Source organism: Heloderma suspectum, chromosome 1, assembly GCF_057233095.1.
Source record: "Heloderma suspectum isolate Gila_16-S chromosome 1, 16-S_ref, whole genome shotgun sequence".
In the NCBI taxonomy this organism is placed as follows: domain Eukaryota; kingdom Metazoa; phylum Chordata; class Lepidosauria; order Squamata; family Helodermatidae; genus Heloderma; species Heloderma suspectum.
The window spans coordinates 216,178,149-216,203,112 of record NC_139458.1 but is presented as its reverse complement, the minus strand read 5'-3'; the positions used below and the strand labels follow the sequence as shown (position 1 = coordinate 216,203,112).

Sequence of the window (24,964 nt, the reverse complement as noted above, 5' to 3'; positions counted from 1 at the left end):
ACATTAGTGTTGCTTCTGCTGTAGCTTATACCAGCATTGAGTTCAGTGATGCATTACTTTAAAAGAAAGCTAAAAATTACTGTGACTTGGGGCACTGTAAGCCTCTTTGGTGTATATCTGTCTTGGTCTTTATGGTGTGAATTAGTTGACAATGGGATAATCTGAAGGATTTTGCCTTAAGGCACAGGGTGGGGTTTGAGTCTCTTTGGGATTTTCCTGTCCTCCTTTAAATAAAAATTCAAAGTGATACTGATTAAATTGGAGAACTAGCATGAAAACAAGATAAAATTCAGCAACAAAAGCTTGCACAGAGAGAATTCAAGCATTACAAAATAGGGGATAGCTGGCTATGCGGGAGCGTGATTGTGATAGGTTTCACAGTTCAAAGTAGGCCATGGCTATTTTTAAGTTCTTTAATGAAGCCTCTGCATCCAAGACAAAGAAATCATTAGCAATAGCCCACACCTTTATACTCTCTGCTTTATTCCAGGTGTTCATTACGAATGGCTGGATGAGTGATGTAGTGATTGTCGTTGCTGTTACCAACCGTGAGGCCCGTTCTCCTGCTCATGGCATTAGCCTCTTCCTAGTAGAAAATGGAATGAAAGGATTCATCAAAGGGCGTAAGCTTGAGAAAATAGGACTTAAGGCACAGGTGAGTCTTGGGTGTGCCTGGTAGTCCAGGGGTCCCCATGGCAGCACCTACAGGTGCCTCAAATGGCACCTACAAAGCTTTTCCCTGCCCCCCTTTAAAAAAAAAGTAATAAATTGAAAAACATTAGGGCGCCTCGTTCTTCTTGCTGTTCCTGAACCTGCTGCTGATCAGCTGTTCAGCAGGGAGGAAGAGAAAGCTAGGCAAAGGGGGAGGGGGGAGAGAAAGAGCGAGGCTAGGAGCAGGGAGAAACAGCAAGGCAAAGGGGATGGGGGATAGAAATAGGCTAGATGCTGGGAGTGGGGAGAGAGAGCAAAGGAGGCAAGGTCTGTGAGGATGGAAGAATATTGGGTTGGCTAGGAAGCAACTCTTTCCATTTCCCCCTCCCTTCCAGGCTCTAGCCTTGCTATTTCTCTCCACTCCCCCACCTCTTGACTAGCCAGGCCTCCATGGCAGCCATGATATGACTAGCCACATCCTCCACTAGAGCCATTTTGTGGTGGTCCCAAATGTGCCCATAGGACCAAAAAGGTTGGGGACCCCTGTACTAGTCACTCCAATGAATTTCCAGAGGGGTAGCCATGTTAGGTCTGTTGCAGGAAAAACAGTAGAGTCTTATGGCATCTTAATGGACATATGCAGTGATCTCTGCGAAGAGCCAGCACAACTTGAGGAATATTTCAGATCTTAATTTATGGCTAAAATATGCAGCAAGCCAGGTTTACTTGGATGATGCCTACAGGAGCACACATCACACAAAAGAGCAGTTTGTCTGATGTTTCTTTTTCACCCACCTCTGCAAACTTTCCCTTAATGATCCCTTAAGTGCTTGGGTTGATGGAATATGATCAGCCATGTGCCTCTTTGATGTTAAAAGTCAGACCCACCCCACTGCTCACTACAGGTCAACAGAACGTACAAATATGGCTCCTGCTGTCACGGCCCAATTTGCCCTTAAAATTTGGATGTGGCCGGCAATTGCTTTCATGAGCAGTTTTCTCCAACTTCTTTGTAGTCTCCCTCCCCGCCAGCAAAACCGTAGCATGCTGCATTGCTCATGTGTGTAAAAAGGGAAGGGCCGTGTAACTAACAGAGATGGGAAATGGTGGCGTGAAATATGTGACTTTGTTTTCTGTATGTTATTTAAAATTAGGACACAGCAGAGCTCTTTTTTGAAGATGTCCGTCTGCCCGCCGGTGCCTTGGTTGGACAGGAGAACAAAGGCTTCTATTATCTAATGGCAGAGCTTCCTCAGGTAAGAGAGACAAAGCCACGCTGAGACATAAAGCCACACTGAAGAATAACACAAAGGCATTATTTGTTCATTGCAGCAAACTGCCAGCTACAGATTGCGCCATGTGACATTTGATCTCTAACGCAGGATGTTGACAGCCACCACCTGCTGATCTCAGTGTGGCATATGCTTCTTAGCACTGGAAATCTTATGCTCAAAATTCAGCTGTAATCTTTTGCTGTGTTACAGACCTGAGCGTTAATATAGGAAACAGCAGGTTATCGGGAAAGGGTTTGATCATGTTACTACTGGTACTAGCCATACCATTTATTCTTAAAATAGGTTTTTATTGATAATTTTTATTCTTTGGTCTAAAATTCAGATAGCTTTTTGAGTCGCAATGGTATAGATGACCTTGGGAAAATATTTTTTCTGGGGGATGGCCTCCCCCAGCTGTTCGCAAGGGGGGGACACACTTTCTTTTCTCAGTGGAGTGCAACTCAGTGGAGACAGCACTATCTCCTTTGACCTGCGTAGGGGAAAAATGAAGACTGTAGTGTGGTAGGCAAAGGACCCCCCCCCCCCCCCCGACAGGGAGACAACCAAAGAGAGGTTCTGTCTTGGGTCCAAAGCAAAGCATTCCCCTAGCTGAAGAAAGTTGCAATGCAGTTTTTTATTTTTGTACACACCCCTAACAAACTTAGCAGCAGAATATTTCAACAAACAACTGCGCCTAACTCAACAGAATAGGAAGAAATCCCTTCAGTCACAGAAAGCCTGAAAATTTACTTGAAATCAAACTTCCTTAACCAGCTGTTGGAATGTCAGCAAGGAAGAAGCAGAGGAGTTTTTCCTAGGATGGAGTTGTCTACAATGGAGTTTCAGTGTCTTGGTGCTGCTGCTAAGAAGGCCCTGTCTTCTGTAATCTTCCATAACCCCTCACCCACTGCTTTTCGTACTGTGGGAGCACCTGAAGAAAGGCCTCCAAGGAAGATCTTAAACTATATGTAGGCTCATATGGGAAAAGGGGGGCCCTTAGGTGTCGTAGACCCAGATTGTTTAGGACTTAACAGTACTTTGAGTTGGGCCTGGAAACCAACCAGGAGCCAATGAAATTGCCACATTTCCTAGCATTTTCTCTGATATGGTAACATTTTCTTTTCCAATATGGTGATGTTTTCGTATATGTAAAATGGCCTGATAAAGTCGCTACTGTTAAGAACTCAGTGTTAATATTAAGATGGCCTTTTCTGTCACAGCACCCATATTATGAAACTCCCTGCCTCGAAATATTCTGCTTCACAATCAGATGAAGAGTTTTCTGCTTAGACGAGCATTTGTTTTGCAATCTGCTTGCCCTTTTTAGTTTCCCTGCTTTGGATTTTTTGCGGGTAGTTCTTGCTCTGTTGTTTGGTTTATTTTATTAGATTGTCATAGTTTTCATTGGATTTTCTTGTATTTCTTGTTTAGAGTTAAAAGTGGAATGGTCCTGTAACAAAAGATAATTGTTTTAAACAAATGTTTAAAGTAGGGGTGGCCAAGATGTGGTCCCCACTGTGCCCCCCACTGCCCCCCAATTGAAATTTAAAAAAAATTAAAAATGGCATCCAGAGTGGCCATTTTGACTCCTTTTAGATTCTTGTAGCGCTCTGTAGTTACTACAGAACATAGAAAGGGTCAAAATTAGCTTGCAAACAAGCTAATTGTGACCCTTTGGGCACTCCGTAGCCTCTGTGGATGCCACTTTTAAAAATTATTGTTCGTGAAAAAATTTTGATACCACAGGAATGTAGGTGCAGCCCACAGGGGATCTGGGTGACAAAAATGGCTACCAGACATCCCAAAGTTGCCTTGTTGTTGTTGTTCAGTCGTTCAGTCGTGTCCGACTCTTCGTGACCCCATGGACCATAGCACGCCAGGCCTTCCTGTCTTGCGCTCTCTCCCGGAGCGTGCTCAAGTTCATATTCATTAGCCATCTCATCCTCTGCCGTCCCCTTCTCCTTTTGCCTTCAGTCTTTCCCAGCATCAGGGTCTTTTCCAGGGAGTTTTCTCTTCGCATTAGGTGGCCAAAATATTGGAGCTTCAGCTTCATTATCTGTCCTTCCAATGAGCACTCAGGGTTGATTTCCTTTAGGATGGACTGATTTGACCTCCTTGCAGTCCAGGGGACTCGTAAGAGTCTTCTCCAGCACCACAGTTCGAAAGCATCAATTCTTCGGCGCTCAGCCTTCCTTATAGTCCAGCTCTCACAGCCATACATTACTACTGGGAAAACCATAGCTTTGATTAGACGGACCTTTGTCAGCAAGGTGATGTCTCTGCTTCTTACTATGCTGTCTAGGTTTGCCATAGCTTTCCTCCCAAGGAGCAAGCGTCTTTTAATTTCATGGCTATAGTCACCGTCTGCGGTGATCTTGGAGCCCAAGAAAGTAAAATCTGTCACTGCTTCCATTTCTTCCCCTTCTATATGCCAGGAAGTGATAGGGCCAGATGACATGATCTTAGTTTTTTTAATGTTGAGTTTCAAACCAGCTTTTGCACTCTCCTCTTTCACCCTCAACAAGAGGCTCTTTAGATCCTCTTCACTTTCTGCCATTAGGGTGGTATCGTCTGCATATCGGAGGTTGTTGATAATTCTCCCGGCAATCTTAATTCCGACCTCTGATTCATCCAACCCGGCATTTCTCATGATGTACTCTGCATATAAGTTAAATAAGCAGGGTGACAATATGCAGCCTTGTCGTACTCCTTTCCCAATTTTGAACCAATCGGTTGTTCCATGTCTGGTTCTTACTGTTGCTTCTTGACCCTCGTACAGGTTTCTCAGGAGACAGGTAAGGTGGTCTGGTACTCCCATCACTTTAAGAATTTGCCACAGTTTGTTGTGATCCACACAATCAAAGGCTTTAGCGTAGTCAATAAAGCAGAGATAGACGTTTTTCTGGAATTCTCTTGCTTTCTCCATGATGCAGCGAATGTTGGCGATTTGATCTCTAGTTCCTCTGCCTCTTCTAAACCCAGCTTGTACTTCCGGTAGTTCTCGGTTCGCATACTGCTGAAGCCTAGCTTGTAGGATTTTGAGCATCACCTTGCTGGCATGTGAAATGAGCGCAATTGTGCGGTAGTTTGAACACTCTTTGGCGTTGCCCTTCTTTGGAATTGGAATGTAAACTGACCTTTTCCAGTCTTGTGGCCACTGTTGAGTGTTCCAGATTTGTTGGCATATTGAGTGCAGCACTTTAACAGCATCATCTTTTAGGATTTTAAATAGCTCGGCTGGAATACTGTCATCTCCGCTAGCTTTGTTGTTACTAATGCTTCCTAAGGCCCACTTGACTTCACTCTCTAGGATGTCCGGCTCAAGTTCAGTGACCACACTATCATGGCTATCAGGGACATTCAGATCTTTCCTGTATAGTTCTTCTGTGTATTCTTGCCACCTCTTCTTAATCTCATCTGCTTCTGTGAGGTCCCTGCCTTCTTTGTCCTTTATCATGCCCATCTTTGCACAAAACGTTCCCTTGAGATCTCCAATTTTCTTGAAAAGATCTCTAGTCTTTTCCATTCTGTTGTTTTCCTCGATTTCTTTGCATTGTTCATTTAAGAAGGCCTTCTTGTCTCTCCTTGCTATTCTCTGGAACTCTGCATTCAGTTGGGTATATCTTCCCCTTTCTCCCTTGCTTTTCGCTTCCCTTCTTTCGTGAGCTACTTGTAAAGCCTCATCAGACAGCCACTTTGCTTTCTTGCATTTCTTTTTCTTTGGGATGGATTTCGTTGCTGCCTCCTGAACAATGTTACGGACCTCCGTCCATAGTTCCTCAGGCACTCTGTCTATCAGGTCTAATCCCTGAAATCTATTCCTCACCTCCACTGTATATTCATCAGGGATATGATTTAGGTCATACCTGAATGGTTTAGTGGTTTTCCCGACGTTCTTCAATTTAAGCCGAAATTTTGCAAGAAGCAGCTCATGATCTGAGCCACAGTCAGCTCCAGGTCTTGTTTTTAATGACTGTATGGAGCTTCTCCATCTTTGGCTGCAAAGGACATAATCAATCTGATTTCGATATTGACCATCTGGTGACGTCCATGCGTAGAGTCGCCTCTTGTGCTGTTGGAAAAGAGTGTTTGCTATGATCAGCATGTTCTCTTGGCAAAACTCTATTAGCTTTTGTCCTGCTTCATTTTGTACACCAAGGCCATGCCTGCCTGTTATCCCGGTGATTTCTTGACTTCCTACTTTAGCATTCCAATCCCCTATGATGAAGAGGACATCTTTTTTTGGTGTTAGTTCTAGAAGGTGTTGTAGGTCTTCATAGAACCCATCAACCTCAGCTTCTTCGGCCTCAGTGGTTGGGGCATAGACTTGAATTACTGTGATGTTGAATGGTTTGCCTTGGATTCGTACTGAGATCATTCTATCATTTTTAAGATTGTACCCCAGTACTGCTTTTCCCACCCTTTTGTTGACTATGAGTGCTACTCCATTTCTTCTAAGGGATTCTTGCCCACAATAGTAGATATGATGGTCACCTGAATTAAATTCGCCCATGCCTGTCCATTTTAGTTTGCTGATTCCCAAGATGTCGATGTTCAATCTTGCCATCTCATGTTTGACCACCTCCAGCTTACCTTGATTCATTGATCTGACATTCCAGGTTCCTAAACAATATTGTTCTTTACAGCATCGGATTTTCTTTTCACCGCCAGACACATCCACAGCTGAATGTCCTTTCGGCTTTGGCCCAGCCGCTTCACTCTTTCTGGCGCTACTTGGAAATACCCTCTGCTCTTCCCCAGTAGCATATTGGACACCTTCCGACCTGAGGGGCTCATCTTCCGGCGTCATCTCTTTTAGCCTTGTGATACGTTCCATGGGGTTTTCTTGGCAAGAATACTGGGGTGGGCCCTGGTTTAAAGTGTAGGGCACCAACCAATTCAACAGGCTGATAAATCCCGACACAGTTGCATTGTGCAGGAGGTCTACCCAAGTAGCCTGTGTGTGCTGTTGTGTGTGTGAATGGAGTAAGGGTCATGTTTCCTGACCCCTCTCCACCACTAACTCTCATGTGTTGATCCAAACTACTGCATATGGAACTGCATGCATGCTTAAATACACAGTATTTGTATTGTTGTTCAAATAATATACACAATCCATCCTTCAATTTCTCCAGGGTATATATCACACATTTGGAGCCTGCATGCATTGTGATTTATGTACATAGGCCCTTGTGCAGACAGGACTTCAGACATGAGGATTCAAAGGGGCAGGGCCAGTGGGGTAATCTGTACCTCCACTGCCATGTTTATAAACTCCATGGTTTGACCATCTGCATAGAGTTTATCATGGTGTTACTGGCAGATAAAGTAGATACGATGATTTGCATCTGGGAGTAAATCTTGTATGGCCAAGCTGAATGATTTGGGACCTCTTCTGTCCCCGCCCCCCAGCTGCAAAGCATAAAGATCAATAATCATTGAAAAGATCAGCAGCCTAATTCAGGCTGATGTCCGTTTTTTAAGACTGGACTGATGACTGCCAGCAATGCAAGTGCAGGGGAGTACCAGATACAGGAATGTTGATGTGTAGAGAAATAATGAGAGTTTTTTATTTGGTAACGAGTGTATTCGAGAATGTTTTCCCCCCTGTCTCTCAAGGAAAGGCTATTGATTGCTGATATGGCTATTGCCAGTTGCGAATTCATGTTTGAAGAAACAAGAAACTATGTGAAACAAAGGAAAGCTTTTGGAAAAACAATTGCACATTTACAGGTGAGCATTTAGGGATATTTGCTTGTCCTGTGAAGTATTTTAAGTTATAATCCATGCGTCCTTCCCAATCTGGGTTCAGGTTTTTGCATGGAAACAGTTTCTTGGTAGATGACATATACTGAAAACTGAACAGGGGGAGTGTGTCCCTGTTAGTTCTGCTGGACCTCTAAGCAGCGTTTGATACCATCAACCATGGCATCCTTCTCAGACGTTTAGTTGGTATGGGACTAGGGGGCACTGTTTTGTCCCTAGAATGTGGCGGTGGGGGGCTGTTGCTTGGCCCTATGGCTGTTGATCTAGGGCAGGCTTCCCCAACCTGTGTCCAAAACAACTATAATTCCTGGCCATAATCATTCCAAATGTTTTTGTTCCGTGATGCCAGAAGCAAGCACCAGATCTCTGGTTTTTACTGTGTAGTCTATAGACAACAATGTAAGCTTTAATTTGATGATGTTGGTTTTGGGGGATACCATGTGAAAATTATGTAGATTCATGATGATCGATTTTTTATTTACTAGATCCTACTGGCTGTGCCCCCACAGCAGCCATTTTGTGGTTGCACACACAACATTTTTCAGAGTTTTGAATGGGTTCCAAAAGGTTGGGGACCCTAACTACACCGAGGACATGGAAATAACATAGCTTTGAGTCTTGAAACTTTATCTTCTGCGATTTAAAAAACAAAACAATTATTCCTGACTTCAAATTGATGATAGTTAGAAAGTAAAGAGGGTGTTGCAACTATGAAGACTACTGTATTATACAGTCTCATTGGTCACATTAGTGTATACAGTGCACCCTTCCCAAACTGTGTGGTTTTGATTTTTTTTCTGCGATAACTGCATATTATAAAACTTTTATAAATGTACATTTTGGCCCAGACAGCAGATCTGATCTTAGATAGCAGCACCACAGATCTGATCAACAGTGGCAGTATATTAGCCTTGCACGTGCAGTGTCCATTGCTGCTTCTTTTTCTTAGTATGCAAAAAAAAATGCTTGAAACCACATGGGTGCAGCTTCCCCACCCTTGCCGTCTGTCTCCACTGGCTTGATTCTTTCTACCACCTAGAGATTAGCTACATCTCACCAGAGGGATTCCCTGTATAATCTCATTTCCTTTTGATTCAGGTTTCTTCTGACACATCTGTGCCTGTACTCTTTGGCACGTGCCCACATGTGCCAGAGCAATGCTGTGACTTGGATTGATGCTCTGACTTGGATTCCTGCACTGAGCAGGGGGTTGGACTCGATGGCCTTGTAGGCCCCTTCCAACTCTACTATTCTATGATTCTATGTCTTCCTGATGCCGCACTGGCATATCTTAGCAAGCCTTTTCTAGAGTGCACATTACAATCATATGTTTAAGGCCTGCTTGTAGCTGTGGATGAGTTTGGCTGAACTCTGGGGGTGATGCATTCTATGCACACTGGGAGAGCAGGACTGAGCTTGTCTGTCCTGGCCCATTGCCCACATCCTGGCTTACGGGATGTCTATGTATCATTAACCCACATAAAGTCTAGGAATTAACCATCAGATCATATCTGATATGGCCTTTAAGAGGGTTATTTTATTTTATTTACAGCACAATCCTGTGCATGTCTACTCAAAAGTCAGTCCCATTCAGTTGAATGGGACTTTCTCCCAGGCAAGTGTGTATAGTATTGCAGCCGTAGAACATTGTTTTTTTCAGGCTGCAATCCTGCATACTAACCTGGGATTAAGCCTCATGGAAGTAACATCTTTTATTTCAAAGGAATAATAGGACTGAGCTGTAAACCTTGGTTTTAGGCCATGCTCGGCAAAAGAAACTAGAGCAAATGTTTAGTCTCTAGCACTGAGTTCAGAGTTGGTATAAATCACTATTGAAAGTGATGTTTCAAAATAATGTAAAATCATAGACCATTTTTAGGAATGACATTGAAAAGAAGGCTTTACAATTCTTGCATCTGTAGTCTGAATATAACACCTTCAGGGGCCAATATCTAAAGTTTAAAAAAATTACTATTTTCCATTATCTTGCACTGACCAAATTGACTCATGTATTCACATAACATGAGGGATTGAAAGAAGCTCAGAGGCACTTCTAGTGTCCTGTGAAGAAATGCCCTTCGACTTCAGGAATGTTTGTCAGGGAAAGGTGGCTGGAATTCAAGCATGTATTGATTGATAGTCAAACATACTCCTAAAATGTTTGGTTTCAGCTGCAGTATTTTCTGTGACGTCTGTAATATTGGAGAAGTAAAGCAGAAACCACCAAACTTAAGTCTGAATAATGTAGTTATGGATGTAACAAAGTACACATGCAGAGCCAGGCTTGAAAGGAGGCCTGGACAAGGTGCTTCAGCACCCTCCACACCACCCTTACCAGGCAAGGAGCACATTCTCTTTTTAAAAACATTTTTACTAGGGCAGTGGATGCACCACAAAACGGAGTAATGGCCGAGGCTGCAGCTATCCACCATCTTCCAGGGAAATGAAGATGCCAGGTCGCTGTAGCCTCAGCCGCCAGCACTTTGCTTTGCGATGTGACTGCTGCCCTAGTAAGAGTGTTTTAAAAAGAAAAGAAAAAGGAATGTCGGTGACAACTGTTGGGCCCCCCAATGGGCCCTCTGGCACTCATGGGCCCCGGCATTTGCTCCACCGTAGTGCTGATGCTGAGCCTGTACATGTGTTCTATATTGGGCATAGAAGATTACATGAGCATACGTTTCCGATGTATTACAGAAATCTCTCTTGTGATGCTAAGAGCTGGACTGTACATAACATACCTTGTGGCATATATTGCTACTTCTCATCCCCTTAAAATGGGAAGATAATTTCTTATAAAAATGTTTTCCCTCTTAACAAATTGTGCTTTTTCTTTCCAAATTGGAAGACTGTGCAGCATAAGCTAGCAGAACTGAAAACACAAATTTGTGTAGGTCGGACATTTTTGGATAGCTGTCTCCATCTTCACTCAGGGAAACGCCTGGATTCAGCCACTGCTTCGATGGCCAAGTACTGGTACGTGTGTTAAACAAGCTTTTGTCGTTCTGTGTACCCACACTAGGTTGGAACAGTCATGTTGAACATAATTTCACAAGGCTGTCAAGAGTGGGGGAAACCCATCTTATGGGGTACAAGGAATTACCTGGAGAAACTCAAATGCCTCTTATCCTTCCTCCAATTCACACCTGTTGCTCCTGTTCAGAAATATTTGTGTGTGCGCGCGCACGTGTGCACATAAATGAGACTGGATGAGTACTCCAAAGCAGGCTTTTAGCAGGATTTTTAAAAACAGGAAGTAAAGATTCCTGAAATTATTAGGAAAATGCAAGGAAAAAATGTAGTTCTGCTTGTTAAACTACTTTAAAGAAAACTAGCTCTGGGTGGGTGGTTTAGTGGTGTAGTAGCACACATAGGAGCATTTTACCACTCGGTGCAGGGAAAAGGCGGGGGTTGGGGGATTAAAATTGCAAGGTAACAGAAGAATGACTGGAGGCTTTTTTGGCTACTTGCCACATGTTAGGCACTGTCCATTAGACCAGCCTTTCCCAATCTGGGCCCTCCAAATGTTTTGGACTACAGCTCCTATCAGTTTCAGCCAGCATGACCAATAGTCAGGGATGGTAGGAGTTATAGTCTGAACCAGGTTGGGAAAGCCTGCAATAGACACTCCTAACATCTGCACAATCACATTCCATGTAGTAATAGCTAAGGATGCTGCATTGGGTGAAGAGTTCCAATATTGTGGTTTGATTACTGAGAGAATGCATTATCTTCCAAATATTGTTTCAGTATGAGGGTGTTGATACCACATGGATAGCAGTGCTATAAGCTAGTCTGGAAGGGAAGTTAGAAAGCCAGAAAGATTCTTGTGGGAATGCAATAAAACTTGGTGCTATTCTTTAAATATAAAGACTTGAAAACCCCTTTTATTGGAAATCACTAGGTTTCTTAGATTTGTGTCCAGGTTGGTAGTCCCTGAACTGCTTCATAAGGGTGATCTTACTGTTCATTTTTGAGGTGGGGAAGAGAGTTGTATTGACCTGAACATCAACATAGGTCTTGACAAAAAGAAAAGAGGACTACAGTATTAAAATTTCGAGTTCCACAGGAATGCTTAATTACAGAGTTGAAAGGCATTAGGAAACCATAACATGATTTTACTACAAAACTGTTGAAGATTTATCAAATAAGTAGTTCCATACAGCTTGCTGTGTAAACATAGACTTGATATATAACCCCAAGCATTTTTCCTAAATCTGAGTTTAGGATGGAAATGTTATCCACTGCCATATTATAACAAACCTCGACCTGCGCTCCCTCTTGTAGTTCAATTTTTCATTAGCTAGACAAAGCCCCTGGGTTGTTATTGCTGTTATATATTAACTTATGTTTCACTGGACAAAGTTAGACAAGTAAAAACATCTAAGGTAATACTTTGTGCAGATGCCAGATTAAATTAACTACATGGGTGAAGGAAATCAGATATGATATTAGAAAAAGAGCAGAAAACATTTTTGGAGACTATATACCAGTTTGCATCTTGTGAATACTATAGAAAGAGAAATGCAGGCACAGATAAGAGTCCAGATGAGATATTTCCAGTAATGGACAAGAATTTTGGATTGAGGTTTCTGATAAGGAAGAAATTGCATTTTGTCTCTAAGTAAAGGAAACTATCATTTGTCTGTCTAGTGAAGTTCATGCACATATTCAGTTGCCTTTCCTGGAATTTGCAGAATGTTTAACTACTGATGTGACCACATATTTTTGGTATTGCAACCCAAGAAGCCCATCTTATTCGCCAGTATAATTTTTTAGATGACTACCTTAAATAAGGTTGCTTCTCTGTATGGGTATTCAGTTGAGCTTGGCATTGGCTGTATTCACATAGATCTGTTCTGCTTTTACGGCTGAATGGAAAACAGTCCTAGTTCCAGATAATTTGTGCATATTCTAAACTGGTGTTGAAAACATTTTGAATTAAGTGCTGGGAGATAAATACCAACCAAGCTGTGTTGCCTAGACAGTGCTTTGAGCACTTAGGGAAACCATTACATAAAATTAAGCTGCTGTTGAATACTAAATGCTGTTGTAACCTGCATTTGGAACTTTTTCTTTGTAAACATTTCTACAATGATTTCTTTGTAAACATTTCTTCAATGATTTGGAACATTTCATGAGCTACTCAAAAATTGTGGAACACAGAGCCATTTTTTTCTTGTTATATATTACAACCTGACAGTAATGCAACATATGAAAAATACAGTTTTAATGCGCTAATTTTTAAAATAATTCATTGGAGAATACCATAGTTCCTTAAACAACTCCGGTTCACTATATGTTATAATTTGGATTACTTTATAGACATAAAACCTCAACTGCTTTGGAAACAGACTTTCCTTCTTCCATTTAAGGGCTTCTGATCTCCAAAACAGTGTTGCTACTCAGTGTGTACAACTCCATGGAGGTTGGGGATACATGTGGGAGTATCCAATTGCAAAGTAAGTGACTGCTTTTTATCCTCACAATCATGCCGTTTTGTTTAGAAAACTGATTGTCTGTACAGATGTTTCAACCGCCTTTTACTTATCCAGTTATTCTACAAGCTGTTTAAGAGTGTGAATATTCTTTAACTACAAAATGTTGATATAGCAGTTATAAAAAGTAAAATGAGAGGACTATATCTTTGAGACCAAATTTCCTTTGATCTAGAGTTTCTGAATATATTTTATTTTCACATTTCACTTACATTTCCTTTTGATAACAGTAGGGTGCACATTTTTAGTGTAGTTCTCGAATATATCAAAAGACCAGCTGACAGCTAGGTCATATGTTTGTTTGGTGCCCATCAGTTTTTGGGCATTTGGAATATTGAGTGTGTCATGGACACCATCACAAAATGGCTGCTGTGGTGGTTGCAGCCAGTCACAAAGCAACCATTTCACAGAAAGGCGAACTGGTTGGGTTGCCCTGCAGGTACAGAAAAACCAGCCATCTCACACTGCAGACATCCACAAAAGGCACAAAAACACACTTGTATACCCACAAAAGGTATGAAAACATATCCACACATGGATTCCTGCCCCACTTTTGCTGCCAAAATTCAATGGTTCCCATTGTACTCCCCCCCCATGATCTCTCTGCTGTCTCAGTCCCCCACCCCCTCACCAGTTCCTTCTCTCACCTGAGCCCCATTCTTCCCACTTTCTCCCTCCCCAGTTTGGGTCACCAGGCCTTCCCAACCCCCCTTGTTGGTCTCTGCAGCTTTCCCAAGCCTCAGTCTTCTCACTGATGCTTCCTCCTCTGCCCCATTGGGTTGCCCCAGTTCTCCCGAGTTTCTTCACTTACCAAGCAGTGCTGGTGGGTCCCTTCCTTCCTTTCCCCCCCTTTTGGAAAGCCAGTAATATTTCCAAACCAAGTGCTGGTCTCCAGCTGCATGCCATCTTTTCTTTCTAAGTATCTCTTTGAATCCACATGGGGCTAGAGATGGGTGAGAAATGCGTTGGGTTCTCATTTTAATGCGAACTTACCAAATTCACAAACTTGCACACAAACCAGAGTGCAGAGATATGATAATTGCATTTTCCTGAATTTTGTGATGTAGTTGGCAATTAAAAAAAAATGCACATAAAATGGAAAATGCACACAAAAATGCATACAACAGAGAAGTGTGCACAAATGTGTATATTAGGGCAAAGTGCACACAAAGCTGCATTATGTTAGGGAAAGTCACTTGCAGAAATGCATGCATTTAGAATAGTACGTACAAAATGCGTATATTTGGAACAATAATATAAAAATACGTACATTTAGATAAATGTGCATGAAAATAAGTACACATTTTCATGCAGACATAAAAACAAAAACAAATTCTCAAACTGAAGCAGAAATGGGACAGAATGAATTTAATGTAGAAAAAATGAGCAACTGGGCGGAATTGAACTTTACAGATTCTTCCATTCCTATGTAGGCTTAGAGAAATTCCGTGGAATAAAGATAGCAGGAGGTTGGAGGCCAGCATTTCATTTTGAATCGCTCCCAGCCACCTGAAATGTTTTTACTTTGCTTTATAAAAAAGTTAAACTTGCCAGCACTTTGTGGGAGCAGTGATGTCCATGGTTACCATGTTGCTGACACTCAATATATATCTCAGAATCAAAACTCTGGAATTCTTAGTTGTATCTTGATCTTTAACTTTCATAGCAGTTTCAACTAATGCTCTTTATTAGTGGTTTAGGAATGTGTCCTTTTTAAAAATATTTTTTTATGCTGTTTCTCAGCCAAAAAGGCTACGAGAACGGGTTACATGTAATCCATTAAACAAGACAGTCCCTGCCTGCAGGCTTACAATCTAAAAAGACACAACACTCAAGGAAGAGGAAGGAAGAGGGAAACTGAAGAAACTGAAAATTAAATACCACCCATTCAGAATAATTGAGATTTGGAACTGAAATACTTATGAGATATGTCAGATAGTTTTGGGGTGTTTATTTTTTTTTAGTTACACATACGGAGTTACATGTATCTACTTCTAAGAGTCTCAGCTTTTGCTTTTTTTTTTTTTAATAAGAAAACAAGTTTATAGATCTTACTGGTGTGGAAATAAACCAGCATGAAGCAGGAGCGGTAAAAGGTCTTGTTGAGAAGTCAGTGTTTCAGTGCCCTACATTGTAGGCCTACAATGTGGAACTGCTTATCTCTCATGATTGCCAGTCATGTTCCCTACCAGTGCAGTACAACGCTACTGTAGATCTTGTGTCTTCTGTAGCAACTGCATCAAACCCAGATTTTGCAACAAGAATAAATTACGCAAATTAGACAATTACAATTTGGACAAACGTAAGGTTTCTTTGCAAAAACATTAAATGCATGTGAGCTTTTTGGAAAATGTTGCATGTGGGATACGTCCCTATGGCCATCTAGCTTTGTGATTTCATTTCATTTATTATATTTCTATACCGCCCCATAGCTGAAGCTGTCTGGGCGGCTCACAAAAATTAAAAACCATTAAAATACATTATATAGAATGTAAATGATTCACGTAATAACACAGAACAAATAACACAGAACAAATAACACACACAACAACAACATACAGTATATCTAGAGCAAAAGCATAGTCAGCAAGAGACTGTCAAGAGACTCATTCTACGCTGCCAAATGCCTGAGAGAAGAGGGCAGTTTTGACCTGGCACCGAAAAGATGACAATGTTGGCTCCATTACCATATACAGGCTTCAGCATTTATCAAAATGCTGGAGCAATTTTTGTTTCCTGTGAGATGCTAAAAGCTGACAGCAGATACACACGACTGACTGCTAAGCCACAGGCAAAGAACTAATAGTTGCAGAATTTTAATGTGCTTTTCCTGATTCAGTTCAGACATTACACTAAACCAGGATTTAAGCTCCAGATATACAGGCAAAACCTTGACTGTTTCAAATTTCCAATTATCACTCCATCCTTAGGTGCAGTGGTCTTCAGAGGTAAAATAATAGTCATAATCATGTGGTTTGTCAGTTCAAACATCACAACAGATCATAGTTAACCATGCCAAACCATGGCTAAGAAATTATGATGTTTTGGGATAGGGAAGACTAGGAGTTATAGAATACTACAGTAAATAGGGGTAGAGAAGCTGAGAGACTATCAGTTGTGCTGAGTGAAGTATCATCACCTCCTATTGACTGAATGGCTCCCTTTTACTGAGCTAAGATTTTCAGATTTCTCTTTGTGACAAGACAAGAATGTACCCACACAGATGTTAGATTTCGTGATTAATACAAATAAAGAAGATAGTGGGCCAGTTTAAATGTCACAATAAGCTACTGTTTATCGCGATGAAAACAAGCTGTAGCAAGGAGACCCTAGGATCACAGCCGAGGTAACATGTGATCCCCAAGTAACATGTAGATGTCAGTTCTTGGCATCTTCATTTACTTGACCTTTGGGATGCCCTTGGGCATAATTTATGGTCTTGGATTTGTGCGAGCAAGGGTGGGGAACCCTTGGCTCTCCAGATATTGTTGGATTCCAGCCCCCATAAACCCTGCTAGCAATGCAAATTGTCTGGCATGATGGGGTCCAATAAGAATTGGAGGGCCACAGTTTCCCCATTGCTTCCTGAAAGTCTTTTTGTTTTTAAGAATTATGAATATTGCCCATTTTTAGCATACTGTGAACGTAGCAGCTCTGATGAAACAATTGCTCTGCAGAAACTAACTTGCTTATTAAGAGCTGGGAACAAACACTTTGTTTTCGATCTGTGAAGCATGCTTAAGCAGCACATACTTTAAATTCAAGAGTAGTTCTGTCAGCAGGATCCCAGCCGGTCAACCTATATCCCAGTGATATACATGTTTTTACACTGGTATGTTTTTACATTCCACTGACATTTTTCTCTAGATCTTTTGTAGACTCTCGTGTTCAGCCAATCTATGGTGGTACCAATGAAATAATGAAAGAGCTCATTGCTAGAGATATTGTGAGCGACAAGTAGGCATACAGTTATGCTGAAGGACATTTCCTGAATCCCATTACCAGCTGACATGGAATTAATTGGTGCCCTACCACACAAAGATGTGGACAAGGACAGATGAAGAAGAGGAAACACCATTTGAAAACATTAGTAATAAGAATTACATGTTTCTCTTATTGATCCTAATGTTTAACATAGAATAACTGTTAGTTGTCTTTCTCTGGTGGTATGACTTCAAATGCATTCGAAGAGGCAAGAATATGGAATATATGTTTGCATAACGAGCTCCAAATTCTTTATCATCTAAAGTTGATTTCTTTGAAGCCTGATGTAATTTATTCTAGAACTAAACAGTCAGAAAAACACATCACATACTTGATTTTTGTGTGTGGCTACAGGAGTAGGAAACATTAACTATACAAGAGTATATAAAGGAGAAGCTCTTTGGAAATAGTAAAACTTGAGCCTATTTGACACATTTTCCTTTTTCTTAAGTGTAGCTGTTATAGTAATCTTCATGGCTATGTTTGTGCATAATTCCAGAAAGCATTAATCAAACATGACAAAAGTGGGCAGATAATCTTCTGATGTTAACAAGCAATTGCACAAGGATATTTTTAAAAGTTCACATCAAACAAAAATTGCCTAATTTCAACTTGTATGTATTTTGTATAGAACAATAAATGAAAAATTTAAATACCAAAATAGCACCATCTTTGGTATCTCTCAGCCTTAAATAATGTCTTGAAAGGGTGAAGGTACCACTAGTGTTCCAAAGTGCATTGCAAGATTGGACGGCACGCTGGATTTGCAAAACGACACCAACCGAAAGCGGTAATCATGTCTGAATGCCTAATTCATGGCTGAGTACCAGATCTCTGAGAATAAGCACTCAGTATTTCAGTGAAGCCTGAAGTAAGTTGGCCCTGTTAGTCTCTTGCAGAAAAAAGCGGCAGCTGTGGCATGTATTCTAAAGACGAAAAAATGTATTTTGGTATAAGCTTCCACTGACGAGAGTGCATCTGATGAAATCCATGAAGGGCTATACCATAATACATGTATGTCTTGAAGGTGCCACAAGTCTCCGTTGCTTTTTGTGGATCTGTTGTGCCTTCTGCTTTGTTCTGAAAGAGTTTACATCGGAGTCGGAACACCTTTAGTTGGTGGCTCAAAGCGTTGCACATATATGGCGCGCGACAGTTGTGTTTCTCCACGACCGACCGATGCGGCTCTCTCTCTCTGCTTAGCTTTGGGGCAGAGCTCGGCTGCGGTTTTAGAAAGGGGGTTACAGCGCCCTAACCCACGGATCCTTGCGCGCAGCAGGAGGCTGCCTGCCGCTCCAGCGCGTCTCGCGGCCCGCGCGGGCGACCGGCGTCTGGGTCGCGGTGGGGCGAGGCGGCGCGGATGCAGGAGGGGGCTCAAGTTCAAAAACTGCCCGAGAAGAGCCAGCGCCCCTCCCGCCTGGCATTCCGAAGGGAGGAGCCCCCCAGCGCGATTTGCATAGACTGCTCCCTTCGCCTTGCGATTGGTCTGCTGAGGCGGCCGACTCCCAGCGGAGGCCCCGCCCGCGCCGCCTAAACTACCGCCCGCTCCCGCTTGCTTGGCTGCTGAGGTAGCGCACTTGGAGCGGAGCGGCTGTTGGGGCAGCGGCGGGGGCAGGCGCGGGGGGGGGGAGGCGAAAGCGGGGCAAGCGGACGGAGCCGCCTCCGCTCTGGCCGCTGGGAAGTTAACGGGGGCGCGTGGAGGAAAAGGAAAAAGAAGAGCGGGCAGCCAGCCAGCCAGCGATCCGAGTGGGTAGGCAAGTCGGCGCCGCGGCGGGGAGGCGGGCGTGGGCTGCTTCCCGCGAGGGCTCCCTCAGGGAGTTGAGGAGAGACGGTTGGGTCCCTGTGGCGGCGGCGCCCTCAAGCCCCCCCCCCTCCCGCGCGCCTCTTTCTGGCGCGCGCGGGCAAGTGCGAACGACCGCCCTGGGAGAATCTTAAGCGTTCTCAACAGCGACCTAACGGCAGCGAAGAGAGAAAGGATGAGAGGAGGTAGGGAGGGGTCGAGGCGGGAGGGAGGCGGGATTTGGGGGGGCGGCGGAGGGGCGTGCGGTGCCCTTGGAATGTGAGAGGGGCGGGGCCGGAGCTTGGGAGGGAAAGATACGCTCGCGCGCCCCTGGCTGTGAGGGGGCGCGGCGTGACGTGACGTCGGCGCGGGGGCGGAGGCAGAAGAGCCTGGATTCAAGAGGCGCTTTTGCTGGGGGAAGGAGGGAAGAAGTTTCTGACACGCCGAGAGGGGGAGGGAGGTGTTCGTGTCAATCGTGCAAAAACCCAAATGTTTAGGCTTGGGAACTTGTATGCCATTAAAACAGTTAGAAGAAGCACCTTTTTCTTCTATTTCTCACAAGTACATTTGGGCATTTAGGGTCATCCGACTCCAGCTTGGAGGGTGGCAGACCCCCAGTTGCGTGCGGAGTGAGAGATTTAAAGTGCACAAGGGCAGGTGGGCTCCACCCTTCCTCCGCCTGGGTTCAGCTGTAATCGCATCAAGTTTCAGCCTGAGGTGGCAGTGGGGAAGGTACATACTTGAAGTTCTTGACTGCCGCTTGAGAATATAGGCGCCAGTGTCTCCGTAAAGTGGAGCTTGTTCTTATGGTGTTGGGAATGAAGTTTGTTCTTTATTTACTTTATTTATTTATTACATTTTTATACTACCCAACAGCCAAGGTTTGTGGCTCTGAATTTCAGTATCCTGTTTTTGGTTGCCTGGCTGACTCCATATTACCTTGAGAGCCTGCTCTGGTGTTGTACACTTTGCTTATGATCAGCAAGTGTGCTAATGATAGATTTCTACTAAATATCAGCAGTCCTACTTGCTCTTAAAGAGAAAAGCAGGCAGTACAAATTGGGGTGGTGGTGTACAGCTGGGTATAATCCATATGGATTCTCAAAGGGAATTTACAAATTCTGGGCACTTACAACTGGGTTAGGCTCCTCATTGTGCTAGGTTGTCCTCTGCCTAGGTTCAAGCCTGTGCACTTGAGTGCCAAGTGCTGGAGCTTCCATGGTGTGTATTGAGGGTTCTGTGTCATCCAGTAGAGTTGTACAGCAAAGGCATGATTTGCTGAGGTACCTGGCAGACAGTGCATATTTACTCAATGTAATCTAGAGTGTGCAGCTCCCCTCTCCCCATTTTGTGGGATAATTCAACCTCAAAATATGGTGGGATGGAATATTCTGCAAAATTTCCTTGGGAGAACTTGCACATCTTTAGTCCTGACCAACAGACTAGAATGCAGGCTTGTGCGATGCTCTGAAAATAAAAATTCAGGTTGATAAATACATTCAATAAATTTTAATAATCCTATTCACACATCCTTCCATTCTGGTGGGCAATTTGTCAGGCCCACAACTCAAGCTTTCTGAGATATATATCACTAGTTAGTCCATCTGTATGTTGGTGAACTATATATAGATGCATGGTCTTTTAAATTGTTAAGCTAGTTGTTTATCTAGCCCAATACTATGCTGAATGGCAGCAGCTTTCCAAGGCTTAAAGTAGGTATCTTTACAAGCTTGCTGCCGGAGATCCTTCAACTGGAAAAGGATTGAGCTGGGGGGTTTCTGCATGCAAAGCTGTCCCTTACCACATTAGGCTGCATTTGCAAATATAGGTAAGTAGGTCTTAGAAAGAATAAAACAATTTCGATTGATCTGGTAGCCTGTAGATTTTAGATTTTTAAACGTAAAAATCGATATTTAAAAAAAATTAGATGTGTTAAAGGAACAACTATCAACACTTGCATTTGGTCTTTTTAATCTAAATGTGGAATATTTAGAACTGTGGTAATGTTCATGTTTCTTCTGCATAGTAAGAAGGGATAAATCTGTGAAGGCATGGGGATAGAATGTATATTTGCTGTTTTGATATTTGTTAATATGTTTGAATTTGCATGCAACAAAATACAACTGTAAATACAAAATTGCAATTAAATTACACACTTTCTAGAACTTTGAAAGAAGAAAATAGATCTCTATATTGATATTTGCATCATACTTTAAAATAAAAATGCTGAGATGGCTTGGGTGATGGGTCTTTGTAGAAAGATGTAATCTAACAATAGAAAAGATCATACAAGTAGATGTCTCCTAAGGCTTGTTCACTGTGAGGTTTGTGGTAGCGTTAATTTGGGTATTTTTCCAAGAGCAACCCATAGTTTCCTCAAACATTTGTGTGATCCATGTTTTGTAGTGTGTGGTTCAAATACCTTTGACAATTGTGATTCAGAAAGCTGGTATCCTATTGTTATATTTGAATGGGTTTGGGGCAAAACCACGTTTTCTAATACCTGTGCCATCTGCTTCTTTAGTAAATTGTATGTGTCCATTCTTTTGCAGCTTAGTCCAACACAGCCCATGTAAAACAATTCAGTAGTTTTGTGCTTAGCTTCTTTAAAGTCACTGAAACAAAATGTACATTGGTGTCAGCAAGGCATTGTGGTTATTGTTTTTGATGATGAGAAGTGTTAAATGCTTTTGTAATTCTGATTAGCAACTACTGTTTGGGCCATGTTGATGAAACAATGCAAGTCCAACCGCCACTCCTCAATCCAGTATTATTTTTCATTGGGGTGTGTGTTTGGAAAGAATATGGGCTGAGAGTATGTTAATGTGAGGAGGATTTCTTCTTTTGATTGCTTATTCTAGTCTCTTTTTCTGCTCTCAAAAAGCTTCCCTAGAATGAATAAGAAGGTAGTAGGGAAATGACAGTCAGTTAGCTCTCCCTTCTGTCCAGGTTACAGAGAAAAGAAAGAAGGCAGGAAAGCTCTCTGAGCTGTTTCTATACGTAAGCAGGGGAGGGACAAAGATAGCCTAGGCAGCTGGGGCAGGATGGGAGCAAGACCAATGCACATATCTCAGTGGCTCACCCTTATTTTATAACGTACATTCTGTAGTAGGGGCAGCTACAAATCTCATCCACCCCACCCAGCACACTCTCAGCACACTTTCTCTTGACTCCACCAACCTATTCCATTCTTGGTCATAATGGGTCAGTGAAAGGTTCTCCTATGCTTATGATGGTTAAATGTAACTTACACTGTCTCTAAATACCAGGTGCTAGGGAGAAACAACTGTTGCCCCCATACCCTGGTTGTAAGCTTCCCAGAGGCAATTGGCTGGCCAGTGCTGGAAAGAGTGGACCACAAACTGATTGCTAGGAGTGATGGGGTCTGAGCCCCACAGATAAAACTTTCCAAATTGGTTCCCTTTCAAATAATTTACCTTCTGAACACTATTTTCCCTTCTGCTTCCTCAAAACCAAAGAAAAATATATCTTTTACATCAATTTATAACTGGAGCTTTCCTTCAGCGCAGCCCAATCATCTGTTCCCTGCATCCAGCTTAATGTGGTTGGACACAGTAAAGAAGGCATGACATTTATTGTAGGGAGGTTGCTGATTGGACAGCAGCTGCCCATGTGCCTGCTAGTCCAGTCTGTCTCTGCTATATGCCTATCTGTCTAACAACCATGTAGCTGTTAGTGTGGCACTCCAGCTTTCATTGCAGCAGAAGGCAAGGGAGTGATCCTCCAGTTGAACATCCAGTTTGTCCATGATAAAAAAAAATGGAGGAAAAAAACCACAAAGGCTAAAGGTGAAACCCATTTCACACAAAGACAAATGGGCAAGTCACTTGACAGAGAGCATTGTTGCAAGGGAGAGTTTGTGTCTGATCCCCTCAACACACTAAAGCACTCCTTTGAACTCGCATAGGGCAGCAACCCATTGCACAGAAAGAGCAAACTGAGATTTGGTGGTGGAGTCTGACTCATAAAAGAATAACACAAAAGCAGTCCTTTGAACTTAAGTTTGTCTGTTACATCAGCAACCAATTGCATAGAAAAGGCAAATTGAGGCGTTGACATGAATATCATATCTCCAAAGCAGAAGTTGGTGGGGGTTCCTCAAAGTGGCACACAAAGAGCCGGGTTGTATGTAAGAATTTTGAAAATTCAAGCTACGGTGTGGGCACACCATAGCTTGTCGTTACGTATGAACTTGGTGAGGGTGGGTTGTTGAAGTGGCTAACAAGCCACCTGCAACCCTAAAACAAGCCATGGGTTCTGGGTGGCTTGTTAACCACCGCAACAACCCACCTTTGCTAGGTCCACATGTAACAACATGCTACGGCGCACCCCTGCTGCAGCTTGAATTTTCAGAATGATGGTCAGCACTGCACCGAGAAGCCCTGCAGGGAAATTCAGTCACAGTGGCTTGCCATTATATACGAATCAGGTCACTGTCTTTTGAATCCATAGCTGCAATCCATGGTTTTGAAAGGATAAACTGAGGCATGCAAGTTAAGTGACACATACATCCCAGCCCCTCTCTGTCAGTGTTCAGTAAACTAAGGAGGCTGAGGTTCACTGCTCAGTGTGTGTCCATCACACTACTCTCAAGATGTCTGTTTGGTTCCTCTCAGTGCAGGTGCAAGAACAGAATTTAAAAATACTAAATCAGTAATTGGTTGTGGTCATCATCCATGATGTCCAGTAATTGATGCTGGTTCCTGATTGGTTTGGTGCACTTGACAAGACCATATTTGGGAATCAGGCAGAGTGGTCCTCATGAATGCTGTGCCTGCTTGGTATACTGCTATTGTGCTGGTGCTGAGGAAGAGAAGATAGAGGAGTGTGCAGTAGTAACAAGACTGACAATGTGTATATCACTCATAGAGCTGTTCATACACACAAAGGAACAAAGTCCAGCAGAGGAGGTAGCATGGCAGCAACAGCCTCAGTGGACTTGGTCGGGGCATGGTGGGTGATTTAGAGAGTGGGACAGAGTTATCTGGAACATAGGAGGCCAAGGGGGGAACTGACATGAATTGGGGGCGGTGAGATGTTTCTGTTCTGTCTGCACAAACTGATGGTCTGCCTTTGCCTGTTTTAAACAAGGTGATTTTTTAAAAGGAGGAAAAATAGGATATGAAAACTATGAAGATGATTATCTTGATAAAATTGAGAATAGTGACAGGCTTACAGAGCATGTCACAAATGGCTGCAAGTCAGTGAAAAAAAGTACTCTGAATACAGAACTGATATTTTCAATTAAAACATTAATAAAAGAGTACATAACGATAAATTCAACATAGCTAGTATTGTTCTGCATGTTAAAACATTATTGCAGTCTTCTTTGTTCTGCTTTTTGAAAATTTATGCTTATAACTGATTTTTTTACCATTAATAGCATTTTCATTGCATGTTTCCTGAAACATTTTGTAGTAAGTCATGGAAAAACTATTTTACAGCTTAATCCATGTTTTTTCAGAAGTAAATCTTACTTATTTCAGTAGGTCTTACTCCCTAGTAAGTCTGTTTCAGATCATAGCATTGCAGAACAATCCTGTCCATATTTACTCAGAAGTAAAACTTCTGGTGTTCAATGGGGCTTGTTCATTTGTAAGTGTATTTAGACTTTTCCCATTGTAAGATCTCAGACTTTCCATAGACAGTAGCATTCAATTATGTGTGAAAAATTTAGAAGCATATTTATGTGTGAAGATGCTTCTCTATTAGACTTGGTTCCCAATAAGGGTGGGGTAAATTTTACCATTTGCAGTCAGGTTGGAACAAAGTATCCAACCCAGATGTGTCAGGAGGCAAAATAAATATTTTGTAAGCAATTAAAATGTTTTTGCTTCAGAACATTTTTTCTTTTGATAATGGGTTAGTTGTAGCTTTATTGTTCTTTTGTCCTTGATATAAACGTTAGTGCTTTTAAATATTTGGGACTTCTATCCAGTGAAGCTGCATATTCATAATAGTATATCTTGCTGGAAAAAAAATGCAGCACCTGG

General features: G+C 42.4%; 2 protein-coding genes across 9 annotated transcripts in view; both read left to right on the top strand.

Annotated features, from left to right (window-relative positions):
• The window catches only part of ACADL (acyl-CoA dehydrogenase long chain), a 42,390-nt gene extending 23,825 nt beyond the window's left edge, over window positions 1–18,565 (top strand). The window contains exons 6-11 of one of the 2 annotated variants that reach the window (XR_014785673.1): window positions 491–655; window positions 1,806–1,907; window positions 7,545–7,658; window positions 10,537–10,664; window positions 13,014–13,150; window positions 17,054–18,565. Coding sequence is in view for 1 of the 2 variants with exons in the window: in XM_084819264.1 (XP_084675390.1) it covers window positions 491–655; window positions 1,806–1,907; window positions 7,545–7,658; window positions 10,537–10,664; window positions 13,064–13,150; window positions 17,054–17,147 (690 nt within the window). In the remaining variant the exon portion in view is untranslated. The remainder of the gene's footprint in view (window positions 1–490; window positions 656–1,805; window positions 1,908–7,544; window positions 7,659–10,536; window positions 10,665–13,013; window positions 13,151–17,053) is intronic. The other variant, XM_084819264.1, reaches the window with a different exon arrangement.
• A 168-nt stretch (window positions 18,566–18,733) lies between these two features.
• The window catches only part of KANSL1L (KAT8 regulatory NSL complex subunit 1 like), an 85,494-nt gene continuing 79,263 nt past the window's right edge, over window positions 18,734–24,964 (top strand). For 5 of the 7 annotated variants that reach the window (XR_014785661.1, XR_014785660.1, XR_014785654.1 and 2 more), the window contains exon 1: window positions 18,762–19,156. The gene's annotated coding sequence lies outside the window, so the exon portion shown is untranslated. Of the gene's footprint in view, window positions 19,157–24,964 lie in introns of all 7 variants that reach the window. The other 2 variants (XR_014785659.1, XR_014785658.1) reach the window with 2 other exon arrangements.